The following is a 20,985-nucleotide window of genomic DNA, read 5'->3' on the forward strand; positions in this document are numbered from 1 at the left end:
ATCATAGTTAATTGTATTATTTCTTTTTAGCTGTTAATAAGGTTTCCGCTGCTATGGGAGTTGCCACTTGGGAGCTCGATTCAATTGATTTAATATGAATACCAGTGGCGTTATTCACGTACCCTGTTCAAGCTCGAAAAATGTGCCCATATGCTTTAACAATAAACAATATAATTACGAAAATGACAAAAATTGTAGTATTTGATAAACAACACAACTGTCTAGTATGATTAATCTACAATTTACAATTTACATCGTTATTTGCAGATTACCGCGATCTACCAATATAGGACAATACTCAATAGTCAATCCAATACGATACGCCGTACGCGGATACGGGCAACATGGTTCTGATGTTAACAACAATTAACAGACTAACAATTTAACAATTAACACTAAACTGACGAACGGACCTTTTGAGTTCTGAATCTTCTGATCGATGTTTTTGTTCGTGTCTCTGATCAATGTTGTTCTTGTTCAGGTCTTTGAATCTTCTGTTCACAGTAGTCCAGGCCCAGCGACTCAGCGAAGTTCTGATGAAGTGATGATGTTCGACTGTTCGTTACTCTGATGAGTTTGTTCCCTTTCAGATTCCAGGAGTCCATGAAATTGCCGTCGTGTGTTATAATTTTATTAAAATCATATTAGTATTAGGCCAATAAACCTAATAAACCTAATGTGTAGTGGGCTAAATTATAAACCATTAAAAAGTATTTGATAATGGGCCTATATTGGAATTGGTATATGTTTACAATTTAAAAAAAAATAAAATAACATATATATATCGAATGTTTTAAAAAATCTGGTGCCCCTCGAAATCACAGGCCTTGTGCGGAAGTCCTCCCCGCACACCATCATAGCCGTCCCTGAATTGAATACTCATGGTCTGTTATTTATTCAGCTGCAAGACAAATGAAGATATAGTTAGTAAATAATATATATGAAAATCAACGTGTTGTTCACAGATACAGTTGTGAAGCATTAAAAAACGACTTCTTAAGTTATGAATGCGTAATGCATGATGCATTGCCTTATCATCATTTGAAGGAACAAGTGCCCTTACATGTGCATATGTTTATTTGTATATAGATACATACATAGAAAGCTCTACACAGCCATTTAGTATGGCTCAGTTAGTTGGATCTGAAGAAATAGAGTCACTTAGAATCGAGCTATCAGAAATAGGAAGAAGTTTAAGATCATCTTTTCGTCGTCATTCATCTAGTTGGCGTGCTAATTCAGAAACAAGTTCTGTGAACAACAATGATGAGACAGAAGATTCTCTTCTTCAATGGGCTGCAATCGATAGATTGTCAACATTTGAACGGCTGAGATCATCTTTGTTCGATGAAGAAGATGGAAAGAAGGTGGTTGACGTCACTAAACTCCTTCCTGCTGAGAGACACATGTTCATTGAGAAGCTCATTAAACACATTGAGCATGACAATCTTCAATTGTTGCAGAAACTTAGAAAAAGAACAGACAAGTGAGTTTTCATTTTCTGTTTGAATAATTGGTACTAAATTTATACGTTTCTTTCAATTTTCTCGTTATACAGTTTATCTGTTCAATTAGGTGCAATAGTTCCACTATGTTTTACCAATAAGGCGTTATCTGACAGTTAAATCTGTTTTGTTAGAGTTGGTGTCCAGTTGCCTTCTGTGGAGGTGAGATACAAGAATCTTCGCGTAGAAGCAGAGTGTGAAGTAGTTCATGGCAAACCCCTCCCAACTCTCTGGAATTCTTTTCAAAGTTTGCTTTCTGTAAGTATCTAAGTGTGACTGTTACTTGATTTTGTAGGCATAACTGATGTTAATTAACAAACTGTAAAGTGTTGTTGGTTCAAAGTTAAGATCCAGTTCATGGAATTACTAATCACAATCAATCGGTGAACAGGTTTAACTGAAGCATTTAGTACACAATTATTACTTTTCATCTTGGTAAAAAGCTTGCTACATATTTTCAATTTACAGTTTTATGATTTTGCTGTGAATGGGATACCAAGGTTATTGTTAAAACAATTATGACACTACATGAACCAAATGAGCTTTATCTAAAACCAGAAGCCGTGTCTCTCTCATGTAGTTTTATATCAACCTTCTTATCAAGTAAACCGTTCTCAGTTATTTCATCCCTTTGGTTGTTGTTAGATATTAGTGTGCCTATAGACCCTAATTTTGACCTACTTTGACCAATTTTGACCCTGAGTTACCCTGGCGAAGCTTGAGATTTCTGATTGGGGGGGGGGGGGGGAGTCACCGGACCTAAAAATTTCTATAAATTCCCGGGGGTTGAAAACGTATATACCCAAAAAATTCTATACGAAAACTACATATTCTCCACTACTAAGCGAAAAGTTCGGGGGGTCGGCCGCCACCTCCCGCCCCACTTAAACTTCACCTAAGGCACCGCCTCAAGGCCCTAAGGTGCTTTCCTGATCTCCTTGTTCGCCTTGCACATCAGGCGTGCCCTTTTAAACTAAAGTGACTATTATGTAGCTCATGAGCCAGAATGGTGTGTTATAGCATTGAACTAATTAAACTGTAAGGGTTATAAGGAACTTAACAAAGTCAGTACACAAATAAGACTGTTTCTTGTGTCACTTACTATGGATTACCAAAAGTATTGAATAAAGTGAAAGGATTTGTGATTGGTTCTCATGTGCATCCTTTTGGTGATATCTTCCGTGATTTATTACCTAAACTCCAATTCCAAATGAATGCTTTCTTCATCTCTGACAGGACATTATTATGATACCTGGTTTAAAGTCTAAACGGGCGAAGATAACCATCTTAAATGATGTCAGTGGTGTTATTAAGCCAGGAAGGTAAGAATACAACTTCTCACTCTCTCCAGCCTCCTATAATAGATTTTAATATGATGACGGTATGGTGTGCCCTTCCGCCTTCTCATAACATTGAGATGAAGTCATTATTTAATATTTGCTTGTTTAATTTTATTTTTCAGGATGACTTTGCTTCTCGGTCCTCCAGGATGTGGGAAAACAACATTGTTGAAAGCACTCTCTGGGAACCTAGACAAATCTCTTAAGGTTTTAAACTTATGTTTTCATGATTTTATAAGCATTATTTTTCCATGCTAAGAATACTTGTAACTAAGTGTATGTGTGCGTATAACTATATACATACGAAGAGGGGGAAGGGGGGTTCCGTGTGATCGACTCATTGACCTAAGAGAACATAAAGTTTGGATGGTAAGTTGCCTATAACTAAAATGGGTTAAACAGATCACATTTGATGGTATAATCATTCTGCACCCATATATTGTCAATATTACCAAGATGCTTACTCTGGTTCGTAGTTTGAGGCATTACATTATTAGCGGAAATATTGCACATAGTCAAACCTGTTATGTATATCTCATTTATGATAGGGAATATTGTTAGCAATCATCCATATTTAGATTAGGGCTTCGGTTGTATGTAATCCCTATATATAGGGTCAATAATTTCTCAATGAGATACACAGAAATTATACCATATTATCATTGCCTTTATGGTATTAGAGCCTTGGCTCTATACCCTAATCGCTGCCGCCACAACTTCCGATCATCCCCTTCATTTTGTTTTCTGATCTGTTGTTACGATGAGAGATAAACCCGAAGCCTCACAACCAAAACCGGTGGCCCTTCACCCGGCCTACTCGGTTTCCAACATCACATCCAAAGTCCGCATACTTGATGGTATACCAAGGTGACATATTCATCTTGGACAAAACTTTTCCGACTCCACGCCATGGCGTACAAAGTTTTGGATCATATTGACGGGACCCCGGCTCCGGCCGAATCTGCTGATGAATATCCCGTCTGGAAGGAACTAGATGCTCTCGTCCTTCAATGGATTTTCAGCACGGTCACCGACTCTATGGTTGGCCGTGTGATCAACTCAGCCACGACTGCTCGTGAAGCCTGGGTTCAGATCGAGAAAATCTATCTGAGTAACAAACAAGCCCGCGCTGCGGCTTTAGAAACAATCTTCGTGAATCTGACTCTGGCTGCCTGTTCATCACTGGACGATTACTGCACCCGCCTGCAGGATCTCGCTAACCAGTTGGCCGATGTTGACCAACCCATTGCCGAATCCCGGCTGGTTCTCCAACTCGTTCGCGGGTTACCAGCCGAATACGACACATGCTGACTGGGACACGGCACGGACCATGCTCAACGATGAAAAGATCCGTGTTGAAGCCCGTCAGCAACAACAATCATCCGTCCTCGCTGCTGCCTCTGTGCCTTCGAACGCCCCATCTCAGCCGCACCCTTCAACCAATCCGACCTACTACTCTAATAGGGGTAGGGGTTGTGGTCGGGGACAAGGATTTCGGTCTTACCGGGGTGGCCGCGGACGTGGAGGCGGCACCCGCCCTTCACAGTCAAACACATATAACCAAAACAATCCCACTCACTTTTCCAACACTTACCCTCCTTGGGCTTGGTGGAACATTCCGCCATGTCCCTACCCGACCCAACCCAACTACAGGCCCAATAACCCTCCACAAAACCCACCTGCCCCTAACACTCCATCGGCCCACTATGCAACCCAATACCCGCCTCCTGGCTTTGATCCATTTAATGCAGCAGCCTACGGCCCAAATGATCAGCAGACCGGCCCACCACAGGTTTCCTCAGAACCGCAACCTGGCCCAGCCGCATCACAGCCTGCTCATGCTTCCATTGCACAGGGGTTCTATAATCCAGCCGGTTCTGCGCAAGAGTTTGATGCTTTGAATCCTTCGGACCTCGGTGCAGCGTTCACCACTATGGTGCTCAACGAACCAGAACCCACCTGGACCATGGACACAGGTGCCACTGAGCATCTCACTACTCACCAAGGTATGATTCATATCCCATCTTCATTACCTGTATGCACTAAAATTTTGGTTGGCGATGGCAATTGTTTACCTATACTCGGATCCGGTACTGGCTTTCATACCCTACCCAACCGAAACTATGTTTTACCAAATATACTTTACACTCCTAAAGTCATTAAAAACCTTTTATCTGTGCGTCGTTTCACCCGTGATAATAATGTTTCTGTTGAATTTGACCCGTATGGTTTTTCTTTGAAGGACCTTACAACTGGCGACCACCTTTCGCGCCATAACAGCACAGGGGACCTCTACACATTTACCGCACCAGAGCCTTCCGCTTGTCTCATTACTTCTCAGTCTTTCCCATGGCATGATAGACTTGGACATCCCGGTGCACAAGTCCTGGACACGCTTATTCGTCATTTTAATTTTCCATGTAATAAAACAAAGGTTTCTACCTTTTGTGATTCTTGTCCTGTTTCGAACAGTAAACGTTTGCCATTTTATTCTTCTACTTCTATTACATTTGCACCGTTTGACATAATTCATTGTGACCTATGGACCTCACCGGTACTTAGTAAAAGTGGTTACAAATATTATATGGTCCTTGTTGACAATTTTACACATTTTGTTTGGGTCTACCCGTTAAAATACAAGTCAGAAACATTTCCTACTTTTACTAAATTTCACCGCCTCATTAAAACCCAATTTCATAAAAACATCAAATCTTTTCAATGCGATCTTGGAGGCGAATTCGACAACAACACCTTCAAAGAATTCGCTCACCAACATGGCCTTCTTTTCCGGTTTGCGTGTCCCCAAACGTCCTCTCAAAATGGACGTGCCGAACGTATGCTACGTCGCCTTAACGATGTCATTCGTTCTCTCCTCATTCATGCCAATCTCCCACCTACCTTTTGGGTGGAAGCCCTTCACACCGCTACCTACCTACACAACATATTGCCCACCAAACGTCTCAACTTTTTCACCCCTACATTCGCCTTATACCTACGCCACCCCTCCTACGACCACTTACGTGTCTTCGGGTGCGCATGCTATCCCAACAACTCCGCTACCCAACCTCACAAACTTCACCCTCGTGCCACTCGATGCATCTTCCTCGGATATCCTCCCGATTTCCGAGGCTATAGATGTTTTGACCCAACAACCGGAAAAGTATCCATCTCCCGCCACGTCACTTTTGATGAACAAACCTTTCCCTATAACTCCCCACAACCGGTCGAATCATTCCAATTTCTTGATGACCCGGTCCCTATCAATTTCACCTACCCCCAACCATCAGACCCGCCACCCCAACCCAACAGTCCAGTACCACAACCACACCACCCACCTCCCTCCCCACCCGCACCACCACCACCACAGCCTATCACCTATAGCCGAAGACCAAAAACTTCCACCCACTCCTCTACAACCGCAACTGCCAACCCCCCCCACTTCGGCCTAGCCTACACCCCCGGTTCCACAGTCCCAGGCCCAACAGTCCATGGCCCAGCACCCCTCTGCCCACCAGTCCACGGCCCAACCCTCAAACACTCACCCCATGGCGACCCGGTCCAAAACGGGATCCTCCAGACCAGCCCACAAACTTAATCTTCACACAACCACAATATCACCCATTCCCACTAACTACACCAAAGCCTTTTCGGATCCGAATTGGGTACAGGCTATGCAAGCCGAATTTAATGCGTTGCAGGTTAATGACACTTGGGAGTTGGTTCCACGTCCGGATAACCATCCTGTGATTCGTTGTATGTGGTTATTCCGGCACAAATTCAAATCAGACGGAGCATTGGAAAGGTATAAAGCACGACTTGTAGTTAATGGAAAATCACAGACCGTCGTCATCGATTGCGAAGATACTTTTAGCCCGGTCGACAAACCGGCCACCATCCGCACCGTACTTTCATTAGCCGTCACTCGCGCCTGGCCGATACATCAGCTTGATGTCAAAAATGCTTTTCTCCATGGGCACTTAAATGAAACGGTTTATATGCATCAACCGGCTGGCTTTGTTGATAAAAGATACCCCAATTTTTTTGTCGTCTTAAGAAGTCACTATACGGCTTGAAGCAAGCCCCTCGCGCTTGGTATACACGGTTCGCAAGTTACATAACCAGCCACGGGTTTCACAGCAGCAAATGCGATAACTCTCTGTTCATTTACCGGCACGGCCCACACACGGCGTATTTGCTTTTATACGTTGATGACATAGTTATTACAGCATCTTCTACTTCCTTCCTTTCGCAGATCATACAAACGCTCTCTCGGGAGTTCGCTATGACTGATCTCGGCCAGCTGCATCATTTTTTGGGTATCAAAGTCACCCACACTCCTCATGGCTTGTTCTTAAATCAGTCTCAGTATGCAAAGGAAATTATCAGTCGTGCCTCTATGACCGATTGCAAACCGTGCTGCACACCCGTGGATTTGGCAGCCAAACTAAGTACCACCAACGGTGACCCGTTCCACGACCCGACCCTCTATCGGAGTCTTACAGGTGCCCTTCAATACCTGACTTTCACAAGGCCAGATATCTCATATGCAGTGCAACAAATATGCCTTTTCATGCATGACCCGCGGGATTCCCATTTTGCATTTATGAAACGAATAATCCGCTACCTCCAAGGCATCACTGACTATGGCATTCGGATTATCCGCACCGCTTCTCATGAACTTGTAGCTTACTCAGACGCCGATTGGGGTGGCTGTCCGGATTCTCGACGGTCCACCAGTGGGTATTGCGTTTTCTTGGGTGACAATCTCATCTCATGGTCCTCTAAACGGCAACCCACAGTCTCACGATTAAGTGCCGAAGCCGAATATCGCGATGTGGCAAATGCAGTGGCTGAAGCTACATGGGTTCGCAACTTGTTACTTGAATTACACATCCCGTTACGACGGGCGTCGGTCGTCTATTGCGATAATGTCTCCGCCGTTTATCTGTCCGACAATCCGGTGCAGCATCAGAGAACGAAACACATCGAGATTGATATTCATTTCGTTCGTGAAAAAGTTCGTGTCGGACATATTCGAGTCTTGCATGTGCCCTCTTCCCTACAATATGCTGATATCTGTACTAAGGGTCTTTCCAAGGAGATCTTCACTTCTTTTCGGTCCAGTTTGACCGTGTGTTTACCTCACGCTCAAACTGCGGGGGGCTATTAGCGGAAATATTGCACATAGTCAAACCTGTTATGTATATCTCATTTATGATAGGGAATATTGTTAGCAATCATCCATATTTAGATTAGGGCTTCGGTTGTATGTAATCCCTATATATAGGTTCAATATTTTCTCAATGAGATATACAGAAATTATATCATATTATCATTGCCTTTATACATGAACTGCCTTCACTCAGTAATGTTTTTTCATTCACTAATGATCCAGATTAGTGGTGATGTTTTTTACAATGGATACAAACTGGAAGAATTTGTTCCCCAGAGAACCGCTGCCTATATAAGCCAAAATGATTTGCATATTCCCGAGATGACTGTTAGGGAAACACTTGATTTCTCATCCCGTTGTCAGGGTACTGGAAACCGTGCAGGTATGACTGATTGCTTGCTTCATTCACACACAACAAACACTACATTGTTTTGTATTCCATTTAAAGGGATGGGGGTTTAAGAACTAATTCAAAACCGATTTATTCTCGTAAAGAGATTATGATGGAGGTTAATAGAAGGGAGAAAGAAGGTGGAATCATTCCAGATCCAGATATAGACACTTTTATGAAGGTAACATGCTGATATGTATTGTTTGTGTATTAGATTACTTTCTGTAGTGTAGAATATTTCCTTTCATCTAATCTTTAATTTCCATAGGCAATTTCCTTTGAAGGACAAAAGACAACTCTCCAGACAAACTACATACTGAAGGTATTTCTTTTAGCTGACATGAACTTATTATATACTATTGTTTATATATGGATATGAACAACATGATTATTTTTCTGTTATCATGTTATTCCAGATTCTGGGACTTGATATTTGTGCTGATACCATGTTTGGAGATGCCATGAGGAGGGGAATCTCTGGCGGTCAAAAGAAAAGATTGACTACAGGTAACTTCTTCATTTGATGCCTTTTAGACATGGTCAATACATCAGCCCTATTTGATCACCTTTATTGCCTGCTACCTTCATGCAAATATAATTTACCTTGTATGGTTGTTTGCAGGGGAGATGATTGTCGGTCCAACTAAAGCTTTATATATGGATGACATATCAAATGGGTTAGACAGCTCGACTACTTATCAGATAATCACTTGTCTTCAGCAGTTGGCACATATAACAGATGCTTCTATACTCATTTCACTTCTTCAGCCATCACCAGAAGCATTTGATCTCTTCGATGACATTATGTTAATGGCAGAAGGTATGATTGTGTATCATGGTCCCCGCAGTAATGTTTTAGAGTATTTTGAGGGTCTTGGTTTTACGTGCCCCGAGAGAAAAGGCGTAGCTGACTTTCTCCAAGAGGTAATATCACATCCATGTACAACTTAATGTTGTTGAATATCATGCAATAACAACTTATTAACAGGTTGTGTCAAGGAAAGATCAAGGAACCTACTGGTGCCGGACCGAAGAAGCGTATGATTATGTCTCTGTTCACACCTTATCCATGAGATTTAAGGAATCTTATTTGGGTAAAGAAATTAATGATGATATATCCAAACCCTTCACGAGATTGCAAAACCATGAAGATGCCATTTCTTTCCATGTGTATTCTCTTTCTAAATGGGATCTTTTTAAAGCTTGTATGTCTAGAGAGATTCTTCTCATGAAAAGAAATTCTTTTCTCTACATCTTCAAAACAGTCCAGGTACTATCACAACTTTCACCATCTTATACCGTTATCTCTCAGTTCATATGAAAAGTTGTTTTTCTATTACTTGTGTGCAGCTTACTATAATTGCAGTGATCACAATGACTGTCTTTTTGAGAACTAGATTGAAGCCTGATATCATTGATGCGAATTATTATCTTGGTTCACTCTTTTATGGACTTGTGATGCTTATAGTTGATGGGTTCCCAGAATCGGCTATGACAGTTTCGAGACTTCCGATTTTCTATAAACAGAGGGATATGTACTTCTACCCTGCATGGGCTTATGCGATTCCTGCATCCATTCTTAAGATTCCCCTTTCATTGTTGGAATCCATTATTTGGACATGCCTCACTTATTATGTTATTGGATACAGTCCTGAACCAGGGAGGTGGGCATCGCATAAACTATTTTTATAAACATATGTCAAAAGTTTCCTTCAAAACTGAGATTATAATCAATCTCAACAATAAATCTCCTTTACCTTCACAGGTTCTTCCGCCACCTAATGCTACTTTTTGCGTTACACTTTACCTCAGTATCCATGTTCCGGTTTCTTGCATCTGTATTTCAAACCGTGGTTGCTTCTACAACTGCAAGCAGTATATCAATATTATTTTTGCTAACGTTTGGTGGATTCATTATACCACACCGTAGGTTCCCTGTATTTTAATTTATATTTTATTTTATATTTTATTTTTAACGTGGTGTCTTCAAACCGGTTACCGGTTGCAGCTTCAATGCCAGCTTGGATAAAATGGGGTTTTTGGTTTTGTCCACTGTCATATGGTGAGATAGGCCTTGTGGTGAATGAATTTCTTTCTCCCAGATGGAACAAGGTAAATCCCTAGGATCCTTATTTGATTTGATTTTTGCATAAAGTAATACACTGGAGGACAATTTTCATACAGATGACTTCCACAAACACAACCATAGGACAACAAACACTTCAAAGCCGTGGTCTAGATTTCGAGGGATACTATTATTGGATATCACTTGGTGCTTTGTTTGGTTTTGTACTGCTATTCAACATAGGCTTCGTCTTGGCTTTAAGCTACTTAAAGGGTAACTTCATCTTTTTCATTGTAAGTCTATTTTGAACTTAAGACTGCCCTGTTATTATTAATTAATCTGGTTACAGCTCCGGGTACTCGTGCCATTATTTCCAAGGAAAAGATATCTCAAGTAAATGGAGGGGAAGGATCTAAACACCAAACTCACAACAATGAAATAACAAAAAATTCCAATACAAATGTCTCTGAGCCTTATGAAGGTTAGGATATTTCTTTTCTTCTTTATGATATGATGTTTTATAACATTTTGATCAGTAGATGTTAATCCATGTAGTTATCTTACAGGAAAAATGGTGTTACCTTTTGAACCACTAACGATTACCTTTCAAGATCTTCAATACCATGTTGAGCCTCCACTGGTAATTGGTCGAAAGTATCTTATATAAATCTTTTAAATATATGTTGTTCAGATTATGCTATAGGTGATTGTTGTGTCAGGAAATGAGAGAGCATGGCTTTACTGGAAAAAGACTTCAGTTACTTCATGACATCACAGGCGCTTTTAGACCCGGTGTTCTTACAGCGTTAATGGGTGTAAGTGGTGCTGGAAAAACAACACTTCTTGATGTTCTTGCTGGAAGGAAAACTAGTGGCATTGTTGAAGGAGAGATTAGGATTGGCGGGTATCCAAAAGTTCAAGATACATTTGCAAGGATTTCGGGTTACTGTGAACAAACTGATATACATTCTCCCCAAATTACAGTTGAGGAATCTGTCATATTCTCTGCATGGCTTCGACTTCATCCCGACATTGATTCGAGAACTAAATATGTATTGAGATATCTTTACGAAATGATTACATATATAGAAATTGTTTGACTGATTACTTTTGGTAATTTGACATACATTTTTCTGTTGGAGTCCAGAAATTTGTAGAAGAAATCTTGGAAACAGTTGAGCTTAATGCCATAAAAGATTCCTTAGTCGGTATTCCTGGGGTTAGTGGGCTATCAACAGAGCAGCGTAAGCGGCTCACAATTGCTGTTGAAGTTGTTGCTAATCCCTCCATCATATTCATGGATGAGCCTACAACCGGACTGGATGCTCGGTCAGCTGCCATTGTCATGCGGGCTGTGAAGAATATTGTTGATACAGGAAGAACAATTGTCTGTACCATTCACCAACCGAGCATTGACATTTTTGAGGCCTTCGATGAGGTAGAAAATAGATACTTATATTTTGGAGCTCTAATTTCTTTATCTAGTTTGACATAAAATGTCTCATATATATTGCCCCATCTATGATCCTGCAGTTGATCCTATTGAAAAATGGTGGACGTATGATCTACTGTGGGCCCCTGGGGCACAACTCATGTAGAGTCATTGAATACTTTGAGGTTAGTTGACATTTGCTAACAGATTCACATATTAGATATACATAATCCCTCTTCTTTTAAGCTTGATTTGCTTTTTTTTTTTTTTGTTTTTGCTTCTAGTATGGTAATTTCATGTATCATAATTAGTTACATGAAATATATTTGAAACAGAGCATCTCTGAGGTGCCGAAGATTAGAGACAACTATAATCCAGCAACATGGATGTTAGAGGTTACTTCCGCATCAATGGAAGCTAAACTTGGAGTTGATTTTGGACAAATCTATTCTACTTCAACTTTGTATGAGTAAGTGTAATCCTTTCTAGATTGTTATTGTAGCGCATATTGTACAGACCATTTCAACTTTTAACTTACATTTTTCTACTTTAGTATAAGAACATTTAGTTCTTGTCTGACTATTTCTGCATTTGTTATTACAATAGGAGCAATAAAGAACTTGTAAACACATTAAGTAAACCACCTGCTGGTTCAAAAGACTTGTATTTTCCAACGCGTTTCCCACAAAATGGTTGGGGCCAGTTCAAGGCCTGCCTTTGGAAACAACACTTGTCTTATTGGAGAAGTCCCTCTTACAACTTAATGCGTTCCCTACATATGCTCTTTGCCTCGCTTATTTTCGGGTTACTTTTCTGGAACCAAGGCAGAAACATGTTAGTTAAAATATCATCTCCTTAATGTTTTCTTTAAATTAGCCCTGAAATTATCTAATATGTGAGTGACAGACATAACCAGCAGAGTTTATTCAATGTTCTCGGTTCAATGTCCACTGCTGTAATATTTTGCGGCATAAACAACGCGTCCTCAGCTATACCATATGTTTCCATGGAGCGGACTGTTTTGTATCGAGAAAGGTTTTCCGGGATGTATGCATCATGGGCTTATGCTCTTGCACAGGTATTACTAAAACCCTTCCTTTTGGAGATTTATGTGATGATTCTGTATGTATTAAAAATGTTTTAATTATACTTTTTAGGTGACAATCGAGTTCCCATACCTTTTTGTGCTATCATTTGCATTTGTGTGCATCACGTATCCTATGATCGGGTATTATTGGTTAGCATACAAGGTTTTCTGCTACTTTTATGCATTCTTGTGCTCATTGATGTACTTCAACTATTTGGGAATGCTTCTTGGTGCTGTTACACCAAGCTTTCCAGTAGCTGCCATTCTACAGTCTGCGTTTTACACAATATTTAACTTGTTTGCTGGATTTTTAATCCCTAAAACAGTGAGTCCTTGTTCACTCCTATGTTCCCTATTTCTTTTTTACTTTGTGGTCCATTTTACTTCGTCTTAGGGAAAACTCGCAGGATCCACCAATTGTTAGATTGGTTATGTTTCTATCTTTCATTATCATAGTCTAGAGGGTATTTATACGAGACACTTATTTTATGCTCCTATCTATCATTTAAAGTTGTAGCCTTCAGTTTTTGGAATAAGTGTCGCAAAGAATAGAACACTAAATCACTTGGGTCCTACTACTTTTGAAGCGTTGGCTATAGGATGTCACATGTGCATGTCTTGATCTTTTCCTTTTCTTTGCAGAAAATTCCGAATTGGTGGATATGGCTGTACTATCTAACTCCTACTTCATGGTCACTTAATGCAATGTTTACTTCTCAGTATGGTGATGTGAAGACTGAGATCTTGGTCTTTGGGGAAACAAAGTCTGTGGAAGCTTTCTTAAGAGATTACTTTGGGTATCGTCATGACCTATTACCACTCACCTATGTTATTCTTACTTTATTTCCTGTTATTCTTGCTTCTCTATTTGCAATTTGTATAGCAAAACTCAACTTTCAAAGAAGGTAAGTTTTGCAGCTAAACCTTTGTACATCATAAGTTCAGTCACAAATATATATATATATATATATTAAAACAAAGTGAATAAACTTTACAATATCTTCTACAGAAACATGAATTTGAAAGTAATTGAAGAACGTATCCAAATGATTTGTTTCTTTCGTCAAATTAGTCAAATTATTGTTGGTAAAACTTTGTGAAATATGATTTTCACTGATTTTGGACACTAATAGTTATATGCAATTATTGTTAATACAATTCTTATTTAATGGGTTTGCGATCTTCGAGGCGAGCCATTGAGTGTCCAAAATAAAATTAGATGAATGGCATGAATGTTTAAATTGGTGTGTTTGAAATAGTCTGTTTAGAAATTGGGTGCAAACTTGTCTTGATTAGGAAGATGCGGTTTATAAGTAACAACACATACACATTATTGGAGAAGATGTGAAATCTGTTTTAAGGGAATCATGTCTAACATATGCCTCAACTATTCTCCTTCTACCTCATTCTCCATATTTGTCTATTTCAACTGTTACTCATGTACTTTTCTTTCAAATTACATTTGTTATTCATTTGTATTGCATATATTATATATATTTCAACTATTCTCCTTCTACCTCATTCTCCATATTTGTCTATTTCAACTGTTACTCATGTACTTTTCTTTCAAATTACATTTGTTATTCATTTGTATTGCATATATTATGTATATATATACTGTATTTATTTATGTAATTGTGAACAGTATCTCTATGATGAGTTCTATGATAACCAGGTATTTACCAATCAAATCTTTTTTCATGTATACTTGGTGCCATTACCTTCATTCGTATCATGAAATTTGTTATCATTATTTTGCTAACCTATGACACATTACAGAACATATTTAGTAGAACTTGTTTGTGAACCATGAAAACAATTGTTAAAATTATATTTGTTTATAACTAGGAAAGTTCCCTTGCGCGTTACGGCAGAAATTCGAGTGGTATCAGTTCGGTTCGTTATAATACCAATATGGTATCGCCAATCGGTATAACAACCGAAATAGAAAACTAAAAAAACCAAAGTCGTGATATACCCAAAAGGATGACAATACGTCTTTTACATCAATCCAAAACCATAAAAATGAATATTAGTATCGACTCCGATAGTAACGATACCGGTAACGGTATCGCTCAGTTAAAATCACCTTGATACCTATGTTGTTGGGATCATAGTTGTTAAAAGTCATCGCCTCTTGCGCCTAGGCCCATGTTCCAGACGAGGCGAGCAAATTGTGCTTTAAGTCGAGGCAATTGCGCTTTTGTTCTCCAGGTGATGGTTCAGGCGCAGATTCATAGATTCTGGAGATTTTCCGGCCAAGTTCTCTAAATTCCGGCAAAATTCCAGGCAAATTTCCACTTTTATCTAAGATAAACTACTTTTCACACTAATACACTAATATTTTAGAACTTTTGGTACTAAATGTAACGCTTCGCATTTTTTGTACTTTCCTTTTTTAGAAAGTGTAATCGTATTTCTGTTTTTGGAAACTTGTAATTATATTGTATTCCTTTCTCAATGTTGTAATCCGAGACCTTGATCATAATGAAACGTAATTGTTTTATGCATACTTGTGTTATATGTTGCAAGCTTGAATACATGCTCATACGCGAAAACTCATACTTGGAATACTTGAAACATTCATTATACATGCATTATACTCAATACATTACACTTTTATGCTTGAAATACTTGAAACCGGCTGAAATACGTGAAATTGACTCAACCTGACCCCCTCGCACGAATGAACCCTTCGTGCGAGTGAACCCCCGTCTGTGCGGACTGACCTCAGTCGCACGAGCCAATCTCATCTGCACCAACTCTAATCCGCATCTATAAATACAAGACCACTTCCACTCCTCACCACTTTCTAGCCACTTCATACTCTCTCAACCTCTATACTCTCCTTGCACTTACACACTTCGGACAACAAGTTGCAACAATTCTAAGTGAGTTCTAGCTCACTCCCTTAATCATTTTCTTCCATTTTTGTGCTTTTCTTCCATTTTCTTCAAATCTTCATACTTGGACAAACCTCTAGGATGGTTTTCACCAGTTTGCAAAGGCAAGCTAAGGTAAAACCTCACCACATTGAGGTCCAAAGTAAGATTTAAATATATGTTTTAATTTAAAGTTCTTGTACAAACCTTCTGATTTGAAACTTGGTAGAAATCTGGTATCCACCGAGCTCACAACTAAGTCTATAGCGGTGGGTTAGTGTTGAGGTTGATTTCCACCAAGAAACGAGCCTGTTCGCACAAAACAAAACTCTCTCGCACGAAGCAGTCTCTTCACACGGACTGACCTCACTCGTTCGACTGAGTCCATTCGCACGAACTGACTTTCTGTTAATTTCCGTTCATATATAATTCCAAGTGTTGAAACCATCCAGGATTAACCATCCTCAATATGGATGAACCTGTGTTTTGGTAGAAGTGTGAACCGTGGGAGCTCTGGCTTTCCAAACTAGTTCCATTACGTTACTTGCGTACTTTGTAAATGAACGCCCAAGCAGTTTCCTAGAATCAAAGTAAGTTAACCCCGCCTCGCCTCCAACACTTCATGTTGGGAATGACACGCCCGAGTTGTCCTTGTTTGGCTGCTTAGATAATTTGTTTAGTTATGATATTCTTATTCTTGACCAACCGGGTTTTATCGACTATGTTGATAAACTTTGAGCTTTGGTGAATCATACAATGAGGTGTTCGTACCTCCATGCTTGACTTCCATGAAATCTGTGACAATACTGGACTGATAATACTAAATAATATAAAATATATGAAAACATATATTGCCAAATTCACGATGTTAACCGGTTTAGGTTAAATGCTCGAGAGGACCTTCTGTTCGCACGAACTGGCCCCTCCTTACGGAAGGAACTTCTGTTCGCACGAAATAGCCCCTTCGCATGAAAGGATCTTCTACTCGCACGAACTGGCACCCTTTCGCACGAAAGGACCTTCCATCCGCACGAATAGTGTTATGAACGTTAGGCAACTTTCTATCTCAGTTCCAAGTTCCTTGTTTCTGATTCTAATGGGCAAATCAGGACCCATGAAATCACATAAACTTAGTGTCAGAACGAGTGCTTAGACGAGATATATTTTCGTGTATACATACTTTTTGTACTTAACTTCCAATCCGAATCCTTCGTCAAAATCCAATAACTCACGCCTTCGTTTACCCAAATGTAGGGTAACCTCGGCGTTCCGACTCTCACAATAGTCAATTGGTGGATTAACCTGTGTTTTGGTAGAAGTGTGAACCGTGGGAGCTCTGGCTTTCCAAACTAGTTCCATTACGTTACTTGCGTACTTTGTAAATGAACGCCCAAGCAGTTTCCTAGAATCAAAGTAAGTTAACCCCGCCTCGCCTCCAACACTTCATGTTGGGAATGACACGCCCGAATTGTCCTTGTTTGGCTGCTTGGATAATTTGTTTAGTTATGTTATTCTTATTCTTAACCAACCGGGTTTTGTCGACTATGTTGATAAACTTTGAGCTTTGGTGAATCATACAATGAGGTGTTCGTACCTCCATGCTTGACTTCCATGAAATCTGTGACAATACTGGACTGATAATACTAAATAATATAAAATATATGAAAACATATATTGCCGAATTCACGATGTTAACCGGTTTAGGTTAAATGCTCGAGAGGACCTTCTGTTCGCACGAACTGGCCCCCTCCCTACGGAAGGACCTTCTGTTCGCACGAAATAGCCCCTTCGCATGAAAGGATCTTCTACTCGCACGAACTGGCACCCTTTCGCTCGAAAGGACCTTCCATCCGCACGAATAGTGTTATGAACATTAGGCAACTTTCTATCTCAGTTCCAAGTTCCTTGTTTCTGATTCTAATGGGCAAATCAGGACCCATGAAATCACATAAACTTAGTGTCAGAACGAGTGCTTAGACGAGATATATTTTCGTGTATACATACTTTTTGTACTTAACTTCCAATCCGAATCCTTCGTTAAAATCCAATAACTCACGCCTTCGTTTACCCAAATGTAGGGTAACCTCGGTGTTCCGACTCTCACAATAGTCAATTGGTGGATTAAAAAGGAAAGCTTTGCAAAACCGTGAGTATGCTCGACACCCTTTTTACTTTTTACACTTTTGGGTGCACACGTTCATGCTATCAAACTCACACTTAATCACATATTTTATGCTTAAAATCACAAACAAACATTGCATCATACATGCTTATACGTTGTACATGAACACATACATGCTAGACTATTCTTATGATTTATACTTGTCATTAACTTCGTACAAGTATCCCTTAACATGTATAGTGCTATAGGAGTAATGCACCGCCCGTGTTCTTGAGGTCATGTTAAGTTTAACAAAATGGTCTATTCATTGTTATGATTAGATTACGCTAGCGGGAATCTTTGGTTTGACTTGTATAGTTCTATGCTAGTATATTATGTTAGTTTAAGTTAACGTTTATGCCATGTGGAATTGTTTAAACTTTTGATACTATGCAAGTAATTAAACTTGTATACTCGTCAATACTTTTGTGGTGAACTATACTTTGAAATGTGTTGCATGAATTTGATGACGATGATGAAATCTAGTAGGGTGAACTAGAAACTCATTTTTGAATTTTAGTATTGTTGTTGGAATTGTTTCATGTACTTTGTTCTATTTGTTTCATGTTGTTGTATCTTGTTTCAAAATGTTGTACTCGAATGATTATCAATGAAATGAAATTTGATTTTATTAAATATTATCGCAAAATAGTGTTATGAAGTCTCTTATAATCTTGTTTTCGTGTCACTCCGATGTTTCCGCTATCGGTTGGGGTGTGACACTAAATACATGATATTAAATGTTATATAATAGCTTCTGTTTATTTTATTTGAAGAATAGTATTATTTTTGTAACACATAATGGGTATGTTTGGCATGGAGCTTTTAGGAGATTCTAGCTTTAAGTTTTTAAGAAAAAGCTCATACTCAATAAAAAGGCTTGTTTGGTTGAAGGAGCTTGTAGCTTTTAGGTTAGGAGTTTGAAGCTTTTGGTTGAGCGCTCCTACTAGTAGCGTTTAGAGGGAACTACAACCTTTTAGGGAAAAAATGACTATTTTAACCTCTAAAGATAATAAGCTTTTTAATTCACAAACTTTTTAAATTTTAATTATGTCCATTTTGGTCATTTTATACATTTTATTAAAAGCTCTAACTACTCTGTTAAACACCAAATATATCTAAAAAGATACAGCTACCAGCTTCTAGCCACCAACTATCGGCTTCCAGCCACCAGCTACTTTTGCCAAACATACCCAATATACTTTAGATTTTTTTCATTGTGCGCTTTTTCTCTCTCAGGCCCTCGCTTTTTTTTGCGCTTTGCGCCTTGACCCCAAGTGAGACCTATGCGCCTTGAGTGCGCCTAGCGCCTTTAATAACTATGGTTGGGATGGTATAAGTTCGGTTCGTTGAAGTACCATAACGACACTCGCTATACCTTAAAAAAGATACTCTAATGTGAATAAAACTCAGATTTTAATAAAATGTATATGTAAATTAAGCAACAATATATTTAGGATTATATCAATCATTATATTTTTTTGAACGACCAACAAATCAATCCCAAGCACTCTTAGGGCATCCACTGGACAAACGGAGTACTACGAGAGTAACCCGAGTCGTCTACCACCAATTCTGGGGAAAACCCAGTAACCCACCTGCCCGTAGACATGACGGTAAATTACCAGTAAAACCCGTTTGCCTCAAGAATCGAACCCAGGTTTCCCTAGGTCTCACTCTTTTTTGCACCAAATGGGAATTGAACTTGAGTCTTCAAAGAAGAACCGAAGTCCTCATACCACTTAAGCTAGAGGCTATATCAATCTTTATATTATTTGACTAGCAGGGTGCCCGCGCGATGCGGCGGAGGTGACACTTTGCATTGTGGTACTCATTTCTGTTAGTTTTTCTTATTCGTGCTATATTTATTATAACGTCATTTTGGTGGATATATGCCATAGGCGAAATCATTTGTTAGTCCATTTCATTGTAGTATGTATGGTTCAGTTGTTTTGGTTCTTATCCTCAACCGAAGTCATCGGTTGGTCAATTTTATTAACCAATTGGTTTTCTGTTATCAATTTTAATTATTTGGTTAGATTGACGGTTTTTTGTTCGATTCGTTTAATAGCCAAAACCAAAGTTTGGCTAATACTTTTGCTTAGAAATACATGAAGTAGAAGTATAAATACATAAAATGGATGTGTAAAATATATACATGAACTAAAGGTATAAAAGCTAGAAATATATGATAATATGAATGGTTCGGTTTGGTTAATTTTGGTCAAATAGGGTACAAAAAATCAATAACTAATTTTGGTTCATTTAGGTTTTCGTTAATTGGTTTTCAGCTAATTCATTTGTTGGTTGATTTCGTTCGGTTTCGTTTGTTTTCGGTTCGGTTTTGGTTAATGATTCAGTTATTGTTCACCTCAAACATTGTAATTACGTAACCTATCATTTTTTTTAAGATTTACAGTGTAAAGATTTTTAAAATTTTAAAAGTTGTTTCCCACTTAATTTTTTCCATCCTTTTTCGTAGAAAGTTTGTTATTATATCTATACCAACATATGGCGAAATATACATTTTAAAATGAGTCAAACCCATGCTAATATATAGCATATACATCTAGTCAATTTTTGACTTTTTCAAATAATATCTATACAAAATCGGAATATTATTCTTAAGTGAATCAAACTCATGCTAATAAATAGCATATATCTAGTCATTTTTTACTTTGTCAAATAATATTTATACAAAACTGAAATATTTACGTAGATTGTTAGAGTTTTATAATATAACTAATATTTAGTCATTGAATCTATACTTTAATACTTTTTATAGTTTCTAGTAATCAAATACAAACATGACACAATTATTCAATAATGGTAGAATCAATAAATTTAACTCTTAAAATGATTACATAAAGTTTATTGATTTACTTATTCTACTTCTTTGCAATGATCACTTGTACAATAAGGCATCGTCTACTTGTACCTTTTAATCCG

The 20,985-nt window shown here is 38.8% G+C and overlaps 2 protein-coding genes across 2 annotated transcripts; both read left to right on the plus strand.

The window, feature by feature from the left end:
* Positions 1-1,124: 1,124 nt before the first annotated feature.
* Positions 1,125-13,902, plus strand: LOC110890479 (pleiotropic drug resistance protein 3). The gene is made up of 24 exons (XM_022138089.1): positions 1,125-1,486; positions 1,640-1,763; positions 2,742-2,827; positions 2,968-3,052; positions 8,241-8,400; positions 8,514-8,590; positions 8,678-8,731; positions 8,826-8,916; positions 9,032-9,333; positions 9,398-9,679; positions 9,760-10,073; positions 10,175-10,335; positions 10,418-10,521; positions 10,594-10,747; positions 10,824-10,955; positions 11,041-11,114; positions 11,194-11,526; positions 11,622-11,912; positions 12,008-12,091; positions 12,242-12,375; positions 12,513-12,740; positions 12,813-12,984; positions 13,064-13,318; positions 13,636-13,902. The coding sequence occupies exons 1-24, from the start codon at positions 1,125-1,127 to the stop codon at positions 13,900-13,902; spliced, it is 4,326 nt and encodes a 1,441-aa protein (XP_021993781.1).
* Positions 3,855-5,193, plus strand: LOC110890480 (heterogeneous nuclear ribonucleoprotein U-like protein 1). The gene is made up of 2 exons (XM_022138090.2): positions 3,855-4,851; positions 5,088-5,193. Exons 1-2 carry the CDS (start codon positions 4,077-4,079, stop codon positions 5,120-5,122), a joined length of 810 nt encoding a protein of 269 aa, XP_021993782.1. The 5' UTR covers positions 3,855-4,076; the 3' UTR covers positions 5,123-5,193.
* Positions 13,903-20,985: the final 7,083 nt, after the last annotated feature.

The sequence above is a fragment of the Helianthus annuus genome, chromosome 11 (genome assembly GCF_002127325.2).
Source record: "Helianthus annuus cultivar XRQ/B chromosome 11, HanXRQr2.0-SUNRISE, whole genome shotgun sequence".
NCBI lineage: Eukaryota > Viridiplantae > Streptophyta > Magnoliopsida > Asterales > Asteraceae > Helianthus > Helianthus annuus.